General features: G+C 40.6%; 1 protein-coding gene across 1 annotated transcript in view; it reads left to right on the top strand.

Annotated features, from left to right (window-relative positions):
• cspg4 (chondroitin sulfate proteoglycan 4) overlaps positions 1–15542 on the top strand; it is a 106931-nt gene that overhangs the window by 79971 nt on the left and 11418 nt on the right. Inside the window, exons 3-7 of the mRNA XM_088340602.1 lie at positions 181–3732; positions 5230–5418; positions 6422–6697; positions 9544–9720; positions 14385–14583. Coding sequence (XP_088196728.1) covers positions 181–3732; positions 5230–5418; positions 6422–6697; positions 9544–9720; positions 14385–14583 — 4393 coding nt within the window. The remainder of the gene's footprint in view (positions 1–180; positions 3733–5229; positions 5419–6421; positions 6698–9543; positions 9721–14384; positions 14584–15542) is intronic.

Here is a 15542-nt window from a genome sequence, read left to right on the forward strand (position 1 = left end):
TTTTTGGGCATGCAAAATATTTTGTTGCTGATCTCGTAAAAGGGGACCAAAACATTTTTTACTCCATACTGTGAATTTAAAAAGGCCTTAAGGCTGTGACCCTGGGGTTTACTGTACTGGTTGTGTAGTGTTAGACATTGCTTGTTATTTACACAAATTTTGATTATTATTTTCCCATAGGCTCGGATGAACATGGGCGCGGGCGAAGTGATCCTGTCATCGACGCAAGGTCTTCAGCTGAACAACCTTCTGGAACACAAAGTTTCCCTCCAGCTGCAGGACGCCAAGCTCACCATGACAATTGACGAGCTGTTCTCCACATACTTACCTATTAACGATGACGGGGAGGAACTAAACATTGACCAAGGCATTTGGCTGGGTGGAACCGGAGATCTTGACACCCCCTACCTTAGCAACGCCATCCCGCCTTTTCGTGGCTGCATGACCAACGTCAAATTTGAGTCTCACGAATTCGACATCCTCGGCACGCTCTTCAAACAATGCCATGACACAAAGGAATCATGTAGCAGTGAGTTTGAAGCAGGTGACGGAGAAGCCACCAGTTTCAGCACTCCGGATTCTTTTGTCTCCTTTCCTACCTGGAGCGGAGCCAGTGGAGCGCCAAGAGTTTTAGAATTCCTCATGAAAACTACTATTGAGGATGCCCTTCTTGCATTCCACCCCGGAAGAGAGACGGACTTTATTGCGATCGGTGTTGTGAAAGGCTTCCTTAAAGGGGCGCTGGACTATGGCAAGGGCATGGAGGTGCTTGAGAACAATGAAGTGCAGCTAGATGATGATCAGTGGCATAGAGTTAAGGTCCAAGTCAGCCAGGACTCATTTGAAATCAACATAGACAGTCAAATTGTTTCCCTCCCTCTCGACTCTACTCACAAATTAGACTTGGTAGGGAATTTATATCTTGGAGGCATTCAGGCTAAAATGAAGGATGTCTTTCGTGAGAGTAACTCCTTAAACCGAGCAGAGGAAGAAATGACCGCGGAGTCATTTATTGGTTGCTTTGGAGAAATCAAAGTCAATCAGAAAGACAGAAGCTTGCAGGATGCACTGGTGACCAAAGATGTTCACGTCAAATGCGAGGGAGAGGACTACGACTATTCCAGTTATTATGATGTGGAGACGACAACATCCCCGCCGCCTCGCACTCAGTACGTCGATATTGAAACTACCCAACAGCATTGCTACCCAACTGATGACACACCAGCACCATTCAAAAATGTCACCAAGCTCCTCGATGTAAAAACTATACACGTTCCGGAAGGCGGCGAGGTTTTTCTTGACCTGAACCACCTGAGCCCTACATTCGACCTCAGTGCGGCAGGTATGCGTCACTCCCAGATCGTCTTTTCCCTTAAGACCGACCCCTGGTACGGACTGCTTGACATGAATATCAACACAAAACGAACACAGAAATTTACTCTTTTGGACGTGATTAACCAGAAAATCAAGTACATGCACGACGGACACGAAAGACACGCCGATCGGATTCACCTGGAGGTGGTAGCGAGCAGTAACGCCTACATACCTGAATGTCTTAAAAACCCTCAAAGTTACGTTCTACCGGTTGAAATCATTCCCGTCGGAGACATTCCAATACTGAGTGGAGGAGAAATCAGCATTACAGAGAACGGCAGGACCAGTTTGAGCCCTGATCTTATCAACATGCCTGATTCCGACACCCGCTGTGACAGTTTGGTGGTGAGGGTGAAGACAGAACTGTCAGTTGACAACGGTTATCTTGAAAAAAGTCAGGAACCAGGACAAAGCATCACAAAGTTTACGTGCAGGGATCTAAAGGAAGGCCATATCTATTACGTGCACAGAGGGGGCGAAGGAAATGCAATCACCCTAGAGATAACAGATGCCCGGTCTGTGAGCCACTCTGCAACTTTCAAGCTAGCTTTAACACAGCCGCATATGACCATTGTTACAAATACAGGCCTTCTCCTGACCCAAGGCGCTAACGCTTCTATCAGCTTCCAAAACTTAGCGGTCCTCACTCATCCCCGCAACGGAGACGTTCTCTATAACGTCACGCGATCGCTCATATACGGGGAACTGAACATCATGACGAGTGATGAGATACTAAAACCGATCACGACATTTCATCAGTCCGATCTGGATCAAAACCGCCTGAGATACCTTAGCACAGACTCCAGTGACCAAGAGGACGTTGTCGTTGAACGCATTCAGTTTGACACACACTTAGGGAAAATCTCTCTCAAGAACCTCACGTTCCTGGTGCAAATAATGCCTTCTCCGGTAAAACTCTCTACCCTGGTGCCGATAGAGATGCGGGCTAATGAAGAGGTAGTTATTGGACACACTGAGCTTCAAGCTGAAGTAAAAGGAAGGAACCCCGACCCAGAAAGCATTATATACATTCTCGTTCACCCTCCAAAACTGGGAAGTCTCCAGATACTGGACGTAGAATTAAATGAAGGTGAGACCTTCACCCAGAGAGATATCCTGGACAATTACATCAGCTACAAGGTTCTAATGCAAAGAACTGTTGCCAGTACGGATGAGTTCCAGTTTAGAGTCTTTGCGGAAGATCAGTATTCTCCTTTATACACATTCCCAATCAGCATCCTTGACGATTCCGATGCTCCCGTTCTGACCAACGAGGTACTAACTGTCCTACACGGCAGTGAAAAGGTTCTGAACAAAAACTATCTTTGGGTGGAATCTGTAGGCTCTTCCAATTTTATGTACCAAGTCGATGAAGGACCAAACCACGGGCGACTCATAAGGGACTCTCCTCCAGGGCAGCCTCGATTTGACGGAGCAATACGGGTGTTCAGCAATGAGGACCTTCTACTGGATAGACTCATATACCAGCATGACGGATCCAGGACGGATAAGGATGAGATACACTTCACAGTGTTCGATCAGGCAGCGGATAGGTTTGGAGTTCAGGAAACCATCCGAGACGTTTTCAGGATATCAATACAAAGCCAGAATGAACACACGCCGGTACAGGTTGTGGATAAGGTTTTCAACGTCGTCCGCAATGGACAACGCCTTCTAACGACTGATGATATAAGGTTTGAGGATGATGATTTGGGTTTCAACGATTCCCAGATTGTCTTCGCTCGCGAGGGTATCCTCTCTGGCAATATTGTCGCCGCACAGAATCCTTCACAATCCCTCTTCCGCTTTACCCAAGATGACCTGCGAGATAAAAGGGTACTCTTCGTGCACCAAGGAGCAGACCAGGAACGCTTCCCGCTACAAGTTTCTGACGGCTTCCATAAGACCACCGCTCTACTGCAGATTGAAGCTGGCGAACCTTACCTAAGATTGGTCAATAATACAGTCATAGTCATCGACCACGGAGGCACCAAGACTCTCAACACTACTTTATTGAGCGCCGAGTCCAACATGGACATCAGGGACGAAAGCCAGATCAAGTTTCAGGTGACATCACCCCCCAGCGACGGCCGGATTATCGTAAGCGGGATCGAGGCTCGAGAGTTCACCCAAGAGGACCTACGAAAGGGTGTGGTTTCCTATGAACATAATTACGAGAGCCTGAAGTCTAAGGATGCTTTCAGTTTCATGGTGCAAGCAAGAGAAGTTTCTGAGGAGGGCACGTTCAGAATCAAAATATTCAAACAAGGCTACCTATCGGAACCTGAAGTGGTAACCAACGCACTCATCATTTCCTACGAAGGCGAGCACACTGTCATCAACTCAGATTTTGTCAAGGTAAAAATGCCACGATCGGGGTTATGTGTACCACAAATAAACCAACACAAGCTTGAGTTAACCTTGGACCAGTTTTACTGGTCCAGTACAGTAAAACCTATTCATTACTACAATTATTCATTTAGCTTTTGTATTCAAATTGGAGTTGGGTTAGCATTTTCTGACAATCATACAGGTCGCGAAAAAAAAGCTGTTTCCACTTCATTAACACTTGTGGGAGAAATTGGGACACGGACTTAGCCCGTGTCATGTCACACATTTACAGATTTATGGTCATCCGACTTGGTGGGGTTTTTAATCGGCTCCCCGGAGCCCCGAGCCTGTTTAGCATTCATGGCGCCCTTTCACTATATTTCATATCGCACTACTTTGCATTTCACAGTGATGTCGGAAACTCTTCCACAAACTGAGTCAATAGTTTACCTCTAGCAAGAATAAACATTGAGGGAAGCGGTTCTTTTGACAAATTTTATCAGTATTCTGTTCCCACTGGAGATGGAATTGTGTTTTACAGTATTCCATTGATTTGTTTTAGGTTAATGTGTTCTATAACCACTCATATAAAATGAATTTCTGTGAAGTAGGAGAGGACTGTTCACAGAGTACTTGTTTTTATAATCAGAGTCACATTTATTATATTGTGTTTAAAAGAGAGCTTTGATTGCACTGTGCTTCATTTAGGCTTCATTGGAAATGTTTTATTTTTTTATTTGTTAGTATTGTCACAATGAATCCTGACTAGTCAAATCAGTTTTGGGGTTGAGCACAGACATACCATGGAAGTCATAGTAAAACTACCGTGTTCCTTTTTAGTTTTACACTGTGTATTTGCGTGGTATCTGTCTATCTGTGAAAGCTATTTATAGAAAACAAACTGCGTGGTAGAGAGGACACAAAATTCACTGCAAAACCTGCAAGGGAATACTACAGTTTGAAAGTCAAATTACATACTGTAAAAAAGGAATGTGTTCAGACTCGACGGATGATTGGAATCCCATTAGCAGGCCCGTCTTACAAATTACAGTGAGTTTCAGGAAAGTCCCCACGGGACAGGCAATGCTTCGTTTTCCAGTACTAATAGACTGCAAATTAGTAAATAAACCCGTCACATATGGTCTAGCTTTCATGTGGTAGCGATGCAGATTAGACAAGGCATGGCTTGAGTCAGCCGATTGATAAAAGCCGCCCGAATCCCATCAAAAAGGCTCATATATTATCCAAGATAAAGATAGTTCTGTCACATGCTTGCCTGACTTAAATAAACACACATAAACAAACCAAATAATCATTTGAGTCTTCAACACAACTCGGAAAATCATAGGCAGGCTAGTATGTAGTATGTAAAAAGGACTGCATTATTTTGGCCACGATCCGTTATCCCCAATAGACTATTGCTGCGATTGTGGGCCCGAATTTCACATATCCTGGTGGGTCCTGGCCCATTAACTACGTGAATCGAGGGATTACAATGTTTTATTCCATCTTGTCTTTGTTTAGGTGGAGCAAGCAGATATCCTGCCGACAGAAATGGTGTTCACCATCAAAGAACCACCTCGTCTTGGTCATGTGGTCAAACTGTCCAACAGCACGGATGGAACAGACTCTCCAGTCCTAGACTACATTCACTCGTTCACGCAGGAAGACATAGATCACGGACGCATCCTCTACGTGTCCGCATCCATCCAGGTGTGGTCTTCAACCCTCCTGATTTACTGTAAATTTCAGACTGCAGAGCACACCTGATTAGAAGCGGCAAGCACAAATTTAAGAACAAAACTTAATTTTCTCTTTGCCCAAGCCTAACCCGATTTGAAGCTGCAGGCTTTAACAGCCCAAAAAATTAACTCATTTAAGTACTTCTCTCACATTTTAAACCTGAGGCACACCTGGTGCCAACCATTTTGGAGATTTTGGCATTGACGCTTTTGGATACAGAACAACAACCGTGCTGTGCCCAACACACACCTCACGCAGTTCTGCTCAGGAGTTGTTTATGTCACGTGATTTCGGCTCACGTCACCATTCAAGATGGCGATTACAAAGACATATTTACTGTATTTTCCGCTCTATAAGGCACACAAGATTATGAGGGGCACATTCAAATTTATGTTTTTTATGTTTGAAGTGTAATCCTGAAAATTTGGTAAAAATACAAGAATGACAGTGCCAGAGCAACCATACTGTAAAGAATAGTGCCAGATTGCAACGCAGATGAGTCTTTAAGTGTTGTTGTATATGGCCGTTGCCAATTAACCAAATTACATTTGCTTATCATTGTTCCTCGAGTATTAAATAAAACTTAAGTGACCTAAAAATGACTCTGATGATACGGAAAAAGAAGTGTAGCGATTATGATTGATAACTTCCACTGCTGTTTAATTTTGACAACCGGTTTGTGCGCGAAAGTTGAAATATCGTGCGTACGTTGTAAATATTGAATTTTTTGCCCGTTATGTTTAATATGAATTAATATGAATGATGTTGGCAAAAACATGGACGAATTCCTCTTGAAGGGCATCATAAATATTTCCAGACTACACCACTGTGTTTTGTATTTAAAACGCATATGGAAAAGAGACACTTTATATCTAAAGCAGCAGTTATCAAAATGTAGTCAAAAAGTAGCGGCTTGTAGTCGGGAATTTATGGAGGTTTTCTTTCCAAAAAACAAGTTACTTTATCTTGACAGGGAGTCGACACCTTCACCGTAGAGGTCAGCAACGGTTTCACCACAGTAGAGGACCTGCGCCTCAGCGTCAACATCGTGCCCCGAATCATCCCGGTCCAGTCCCTGAATTTCACAGTCAAGGAAGGATTTAGCAGGGTCCTAAACGACCAAGTCATCAACATCACGCATCCTTTCTACAAGTCCTTCAACATCGAATTTGTGGTGGACGAGCCGCCCAAGCACGGGGAGATCCGTTTCCAGGACGGAGACGAGCTGACTTATTTCACGTGGGAAGAGGTAAGGCAATACTGAGCTCCAATGCCAAGAAAAGTCACATTAGGTTTTTAGAACATCTCAATGTATCCAAATGTGTTTGTCCTTCAAGCTCCAGTGTGTATTATATAGCAACCCTAGTCCGAATAATGAGCAAAAACACACATACTCTCTCATAAACCTGATTTTAGGTTTAAAAATGTGTAATGATCTTCAAAACTTGAAGAAACTGACTTGTTTGGTCACCATTTTACTACTACGGAATCCTGAATTACGATTTTACAAAGCTAGCTTTTCCCCAGAAGTACTTTGATAACTTAACGGATACTTAAAATTCAAAGCTGAGCCCTGCAAGTGATTGTCACCAAGACCTGTCATTCAGGCTTTTTTTTTCATTGTTTCTTTCTCTAGCCAATCATGTTTGCAATTCGGTTGCAGGCTATGTGTTTTTGTTAGCTAGTCCTGCTTTGTCATTCAATGTTACTCACCTTCTACGGTAACTCATGCAACCTAACATTACTAAGTTAGGTGATTCCGGCATTTTTCACTTTTCGTTTAACTGTTTCTTTCTCTAGCTACTCATGTTATCCAAGTGGCTGCAGGGTATGGCTTGATGTGTTTTTGTTGGCTGAACCATGGAAATAAAGCTTGTGTTAGAGTAACCCCATCTACAACTGCACATGATACCAAATGCTGAGTTGCATGATTCAGGCATTTTGGTTGTATTAGACTATTCTTTTGCAGTTTCCTTCCCTAGCCACTTATGTTTGTTAGAATAAGGATTTCTGATGAGTTTTAAGACTTTTCAAGGATCCACTGGAACTCTGCTTATAATTAAAGCTTGCTACCTCCTTCAGTGTATCTTGCCTCCCAAAACTGTTTAATCATTTTAGCAGCTTCTCCTGCTCGACGCTTAACTTAGCCTCCTAAACTGGCTCTGACCAACTCCATTAATTGCCTCTTTACAGCCACTGCGGTTGTATCCAGGTGGCTCAGTCTTTTGACATCATCGGGTGGGGATTAACAGCAGTTTTCATGTTCTCTCACTGGTTGAAATTCACCCTTGCTTCTAGGAGGGAATCTGGAAGGCTTCCTAATTTTGCCAGGTGGTATCCTCCGGGCTTCCGTAGTTTGTCTTCTCTGTTCGCACAGCTCCATCCTTAACTACCATGACCTCTAGTGGCGTATCGTCACACACAGTCCCTTTATGGAGTCACAGAACTTTACCCCAGTTACCAGTGAACACAAGTTGTGTTTTGTTGCGTGTCCCGCCACTTTCCAGAAAGTATTAAGGAAACACGATGGAGAAAAAAAAACCCGGGAAAGTGTTCCCACATGGTTCCGCTCATCAGCCGGATATCTCGATCGCCTCCGCATCCAGCCTCTCTGCATCGTTTTGGTGGCTCCATTCTGGAAAAACTGACTCCGGTTTTTGAGCGCCCGTGGCCAAAATAAACCGGCGGCGAGCATTTTTTAATAGAGCGCACAGAAACCATTCGGCTGCTGCTCGAACAAAGGCGAGAATTGCTCACAGAACTCACACACAACATGAAAAAATAACGGGAGGTTGGAGCAAGTCGGTTACCATTGAAAGACGAAGCTCATTATTCTCCCTCTTTACTTGTATTGCCGCAAATGAACTCCACATTGAGCCGCTGCAGCGCCAACTGTATTTGTTGACTGTTATCCAGAAGTTGAACAGTTCCAAGCTCTTTTCTGGGACGCCGGCCTGTAGACACATGCGATTGTGCGATTGTGTTCTTGACAACAGTTCATTGAGGTTATATGAGCCAATGGTAAGATAGAATGAATAAATCAGAAGTGGTAGCTTCCAATGTGCATTACGTACACTTCAACTGGTGATTCCCATTGGATGCAAGAAAAACAAAGTATAGAGACAATTAGGTTATCCTATTTGGGAATACCTTTATAGAGATGTTCTGTGTTCAGTAGACCTAAAAACTGTTGTAGGGATTTTTCGAGCTTTAAATATTATTTACTGCAATCAGTACAGGTAAATTAATTTGCCTCTATGTGCTGCTTGTGCTCCACTATAAGTATTTTTTTTCTCTGAAGGATGCTAGAAATTTCCTACACTGATTTTATATATATATATATATATATATATATATATATATATATATATATATATATATATATATATATATATATATATATATATATATATATAAGTTATTACTTTGAGTTCTTTAAGTTCTGATATGAATTACTAATCGCAAGAAAATGGATTCAATGAACCATGCCATTTGAAATAGTACACACAATTCATTACACAGAGAATCAATGATAGAATAAAATGAGGGGGGAAAGTGCCGGAGATTATGGGAGTTTTCGAATGCTAAAAGTTACTGAAAGTTTCCGCTATAATGCTAGTTGATTTGGGGAGATTCCCTTGTACAGAAAAAAAACGCTTACTCCCAAGAACCAGAAAACATGGTGTTAAATCTAAAACCGTCCTCTTACTTGTTGTTGCGGAGAGACTTGGTCTCATGCTCCGGATGGTCGCAACCTATGGCCCACGTGCTTAACTCAAGGCTGCAGTGCAGAAAACAAAACAAAAACCAAACTAAACCTGACAACGGGAAATATAAAGAGCTTTAAAGGAAGTGCAGGTTTGATTAAGCGCCGGTGGGCGCTCTTGAGCCACTCCCTCCAGGTTGGTGCCCTGTTGTGGCAAATCCTGACACTGTCACCTGAGGTGACACCTTCCCATAAGAACAGAAAAAAATCAAACTCCCGTACAAATAAAAACCTTTGAAGCACTCCGCAATCCCCCCTGTTCCCTGACTGTGAAAATAATCATAAAAATGACAGCGGCGCAACGTCTGAGTGCATTTCCATTCCGCCAGATCAAACTCGGCCACGTCTTCTACGTTCACGACAGCAGCGAGAGCGTCGAGGACAGTTTCACCGTCTCCGCTTCGGCTTACGAGATCGACCGGCGAAGTCTTCCTGTCACCGTTTCCGTGATCGTCAGGCCCGTCAACGATGAGCCTCCAAAAGTCACGCGCAACACCGGCCTCGAGGTAATCTTCTGCAAAAAGCGTTCAAGCTAGTGACTTTTATCTACTTTCACCTATCTGGCGGTAAAATGTCACCTGGCCGATTGTTGCCGCTTCAAAATTGGAATTTCCTCCTTCGATCATATTTGGAGACAGCAAAACAAAATCAAATAAACAGTAAACCCCCTCCTGGATACGACTATCAAACGTTGACATTTCTACAAAGCGTGGGATGGAAACCTATGGTAATGCATGGCGAATGCGTTCCAAACCTAAGATAAAACATTAAAATAGGAAAATTGTAAGTCCTACTAATGTGTAATGTATGTGTATACGATAAATTTGCATTATAAATACCTATACCTGAAAAGGAAAAAGGACATTTTGTTTACCTTTGGTGTGAGATGACTTCAGCTGGTACAGTGGAGTTAGTGGGTGGAAACAGTGGTATAAAATTACACCTGCTTTTAAAACATTCACTTGCTAAAAGAGCCATGCCCTTAGACGACTTTACTACATTAATCGCCTCCATATTTTAAATAATAGTCTCAATCGTTGACTGGTTAAGACCATGCAACTTAGAGAAGGTAGCGAGCGATTTTTGTATCTGGTATATGGTACAAATAATACTGTGTTGCATGGCTGACTCAGTCTTTACGGAGTACATGAGATTCCAATCTTGATCAAGAGACAGAAAGGCTTTGTGGGAGTTAGGCTATTGGCTGAATTCTCTGTAATCGCGTGAATCGACCAATAGCAGACGGGAATAGGACCTTGTCATATGTGCATTGTTATTAGTATTATTATCAATTATCAGTAATTATAACTGTGAACCAAGAAATATACATATGAGCTTCTCATCATTTCTAGATTTTTATGGTTTATAAATCGGTTCAGAGTATTTTAATTAATTACTCACAAGCTATACACTGTGGTATAAATGGAATAAGACAATTCTGACATAATATGTGCCGAAATGGTTTTAGTCCATTAAGACAAGCAAACAAAACATGCTAAATTTTGGTTTCCAGTCTGCATAATAATAATAATAATAATAAATAAGAGTGATATGTAAAGGGAGTGACTACCATTCATATATAATACACTATACTTGGCTCTCAAGAATACCTATATTGTGCATCGATCTATTTTTCTGCAATTGATTGGACTAAACGTGGCAAGTATGGGTCATTAGTCCCTGCCCATCCAACTTGAGCAGGTAAAATAAATATATTGAATAGAAATAATTAAATACACGCATTTTATGAATAATTACAGGCAATCGAATGAATTATGCATCAAGTCATTCATTAATTAAGCATTTATTCAATTATTCAATCTTGTAATCGATTTTGACGAACACTCAGTTCGATTAGTAATAGAAGGCGTATTTTCAAATATGTTGGAGTTGTTTTGGGGGACTTAAAAGTCTGCTGCAAAAATAACACCACGCAAGAAGGAAATATATCCTTTTTGTGCCAACTCATTGCTTTTATTCCGTTTATAAGTTTGCATTGAAAAGCCGTTGATCCGTTTTTGCAAAAAGCACCTGCTCGCCGCGTGCTTGTGTCACAATTGGAGCGGTTCTTTGTCGCCATCTAGCGACAAAATCCGAAACTACTTATTTCTTTGCGTCGACTCTGAATGTACGAGTTAGCATAAATATACATTGGGGTCTTTTGGTTTACATTTGACTGGTTTTAATAAACTTTTACAATTTATACTTACTGTGTTTTAATACATTACATTTTATTGTTCTTATCAAAAACGGTAGCACTATATTTTTGTAATTAATTTTTCAACCATTATTACATTTTAAATATAAATAATACCGTTATGTTTTCATTTGTACTCGAAGTAGTAGTGATTTTGTTATCATAAAACAAAAAAGTAAAAAAGTAACAGCTACAATAGGAAAATACATCATTTTGGTCACTTTTGTATTATTTGTATTAAAAAATATTATAAATTCAAAGCTTCTGATTTATATTGAAAATAAGAATGCTGACCCATGGTGTATTTTTTGTAATCATTTTTAATGTTCAAGTTTAAATCTGAACTTAGGAAAATACAGTGCAAACCAACCTAATGGATGTATTCATTTTTAACACTAGGAAAAATACATTTCCTTGGTCGATTTGATTTATTTTATATTGGAAATAATATTAGTGTACCATTTTAAAATTGCAAATATCTATTCAGTACAAATCAAACTGAATTATTTAAAATGTAATAACATTGATTAAATCTAACATTGAAATCTAGATTTTGTAAACACATTCTCCTGGGCTTTTCATATTGGGACAAATTACAAAGATGGTGATGTAATTATTTAAAAATGCAATATGTATTCAGTTCAAAACAGACAAATTGCGCTTTTTATAATATAATTTAAAAGTTTATGTCATTTTTGGAAACACATTTATTCGGTCTATTTTTTTATTTTATTTGTTAATGATAAAAATGATGTATTTGTTCGATTAATTAATATTTATTCAGTGCAGATCAACCAAATGAATTGTTTTTCTTGTTATTAAAGGTTAACATTTCAATTGGGTAAAATACATTTATCACCAATAAAATAACAATAATGATGATGTATTGTATTTTAAAATGCAGAAAAAATTCTTATTGAATAAAAAAATGAAAACGTATTTAAGTTTGCATTTAAAGTTTTTATCGTTACCATAACCGAAAAAAAATAAGCCTGTATAAAACATGAAAATATTATTTATTGTCATCGTTACATGTTGAATGCCCAATGAAATAGAAAGGTATCAGCCTGGTGGTCCAACATTGGAAATTAAACTAAATGAAATGATCTGCATTTATATACCGTTTTTCAAGTCAAGACTTCCCAAAGCGCTTTACATTGTGCTTCACATTTCCCAATAGCGGACGTGCAGCCATGTAAGGCGCTAACCTGCTTATGATGCATTTCCAAAATAAAATAAAATAAAATTGTCTGTCCCCGTGTGCCCTGCGATTGGCTGGCAACCAGTTCAGGGTGTCCCCTGCCCACTGCCCAATGATTGCTGGGATGGGCTCCAGCACCCCCGCGACCCTACTGAGGATAAGCGGTGCAGCTAATGAGATGAGATGAAAATAATAAGTTAAAGGTAATAGGATAAAAATAGTTAAAATAAAATAAAAACTACTCTTTAAATTAAAATGTAATAATGTGAAAATTTCCGTCCAAACATGGTAACTAGCGATTTATTTTGCAATATCAAATGGAAAACATTGCCTTCCGGTAGAAACTGTTTTTTATTATACAGTGCTATGTAAAAGTATTTGCCCTCTTCCCTGAATTCTGTGTTTTTGCACATGTGTCACTCACAAAGATTTCAAAGCATCAAAACTAATTTTAATATCACACAGAGACAACCCAAGGAAGTAGAAAATGCATTTTTGAAATGTTGATTCCATTTATTAAGGCAAATAAAATCTAAACCTATCTGGCCTTATATGGGAAAAACTGCCCCCTGAACCTAATGGCGAGTTGGGCCAACATTGGTAATAACATAAATCAAAAACACTGCGGAGGAATTTAGGCCCACTCTTCTCAGCCAAATTGTTTTAAATCTGCCATATTGGAAGGTTGTCTAGCAGTAAATGCCGTTTAAGGTCACACCCCAGCAATTCAATTTAAATTGGGAGTTTGACTTGGCTGCTCCAGAACTTTAATTTTGTTTGTTTTTTGAGCCATTCAGAAGTGTGTTTCGGATCGTTGTCCTGCTGCGTGATCCACGAGCGCCTAAGTTTGAGGGCACAAACTGACATTCTCCTATAGGATCTTCTGGTAAACACCATAATTCATTATTCCGTCAACTAAAGCAAGTGGGCCTGGTCCTAAGGCAGCATAGCAGCCCCAGACCATCACACTGCCACCACAATGCTTTACTGTAGACATCATGTTATTTTAGTCAAATACTGAGGTCGTTTTTTACGCCAGACGTAGCAGGCTGTTGACCTTCCAAAAAGTTCAATTTTTGACTTATCAGTCCACAGAAGTCTTGAGGATAATCAAGATGCTTTTTGGCAAGTGTGAGACGAATGTGTTCTTTTGTGAAAGCAGTGGTTTTCGCCTGGGGACTCTTCCATGGATGCCGTTTTTGGCCAATGTCTTTCTAATCACGGAGTCATGAACACTGACCTTAACTGAAGCCAGTTGCTTGGATTTTTTTTAGGTTCTTTTGTAACCTCCTGGATCGGCCATCGCTGAACTCTTAGAGTAATCTTAGTTAGTTGACAATTCCTGGGAAGGTTTGCTAGTGTTCCCAGCGTTCTCAATTTGTGGATAATGGCTCTGACAGTGGTTCACTGGAGCCCTACAGCCTACAGGAAATGATTTTCCAGACTGATAGACAGGGGTGCAATTCATTTTTTTACATAGGGACAGATAGGCCTAGATTTTTTTGTGCCTTAGTCAACATTTCAAAACAGCATTTGGTATTTCCTTGGGTTGTCTCTGTGTGATGATTGAAATTGGTCTGATGATCTGAACCCTTTGTGAGTGAATAAGCAAAAAATACTGAATTCCGGAAGGGGGCAATTATTTCTTCACGATACTGTATATGCAGTACATTCTAGACTTGTATGTCCTGAATAGTCTACCTGAGGGCAACAGTTCAAACATGAAACGTTTGGGTGGAACTTAAATCATTTTAATTGGGTTATCCCGGCAGGTCCTCAACGGCGAGGAGGCCGACATCACGTCCAGCATGCTGAAAACGGAAGATGCGGACACTCCAGCCGAGGAAGTTCACTACACGGTGGAGTCGCCCTCCGGGGGGATGCTCGCCTTCAAGGACTTCCCCGAAGAGGCCGCCGTCAATTTCACGCAGGCTCAAATCGACAACGGAGAGATCATCTTCATTCACGAGGGTACCTACTCGCACACAGCTGAGCCTCGCGACCTCCCACGTGATTCCGTGCTAAAAGTAGGGCTGAAACTACAGACTATTTTAATTGTCGACTAGTCACCGACAATGAGTCAAAAAATTGGATAATGAATACGTTTATTAGGAAGTTAATTTGATTATGTGGAGAATGATAACACTAGAAAAGTGGGTCAAATGAAAAATAAATTGTTTGTTGAACATACTGTGGATTTGTACAAAAATTAAATAAAAATGCTAAAACAAATTAGGCAAAGTAGAGACATACATCCATAAATAAACCTCCATCTATTTTTTGTGACGGGCAAATAAATTCGTACACTTTTTCATGGCCAAATCCAAGCACTTTTCATGCACTTTCAAGGCCAATTTTTTAAATTAGTCCAGTACCTTCAAAGGAAGAAATCCATCAGCGATCAAAATAATTTTTTGTTGTTGTTGACTACATGACTAAAGTCTCAATCTTGCTGCTAGGGCATACTTTGTGCCACTTTCATATGTTCCTATCTAGGATGTTTCTTTTCTACTCTATAGCATATGAATAACCTATACTTTTCTTGGACAATATCTCTGTATTATTTGTGATTGCAACATCTGTCTGGTAATCCTGAAAGGGGCATACCACATGTGCGGTCCCTTCTCAAGGTTTCTTCATTTTCCTCATGTTGAGGTTTTTGAGTTTTTTCTTGCCCTCATGTTGTTTCCAGATCAGGGGATGGTGGAATAATTGTCTGAAATAATAGTCTGTGCAATAACCTGTGGAGCCCTTTGAGACTCTTTGTGATTAAGGGCTATATAAATAAAAATGACTTGACTTGACTTTTTGTGTCATAGGCTGCTATAAACTGACATGAATTCCGCCATTCTGCTTTAACAATGCAAGCGAAGCTTGGCTACGTCGCACTTGTTTACTAGCACGGAAACGGCTCTATAGGTGTTGGGTAA

The sequence above is a fragment of the Urocampus carinirostris genome, chromosome 7 (genome assembly GCF_059441175.1).
Source record: "Urocampus carinirostris isolate Australia breed hairy pipefish chromosome 7, RoL_Ucar_1.0, whole genome shotgun sequence".
Taxonomy (NCBI): Eukaryota; Metazoa; Chordata; class Actinopteri; order Syngnathiformes; family Syngnathidae; genus Urocampus; species Urocampus carinirostris.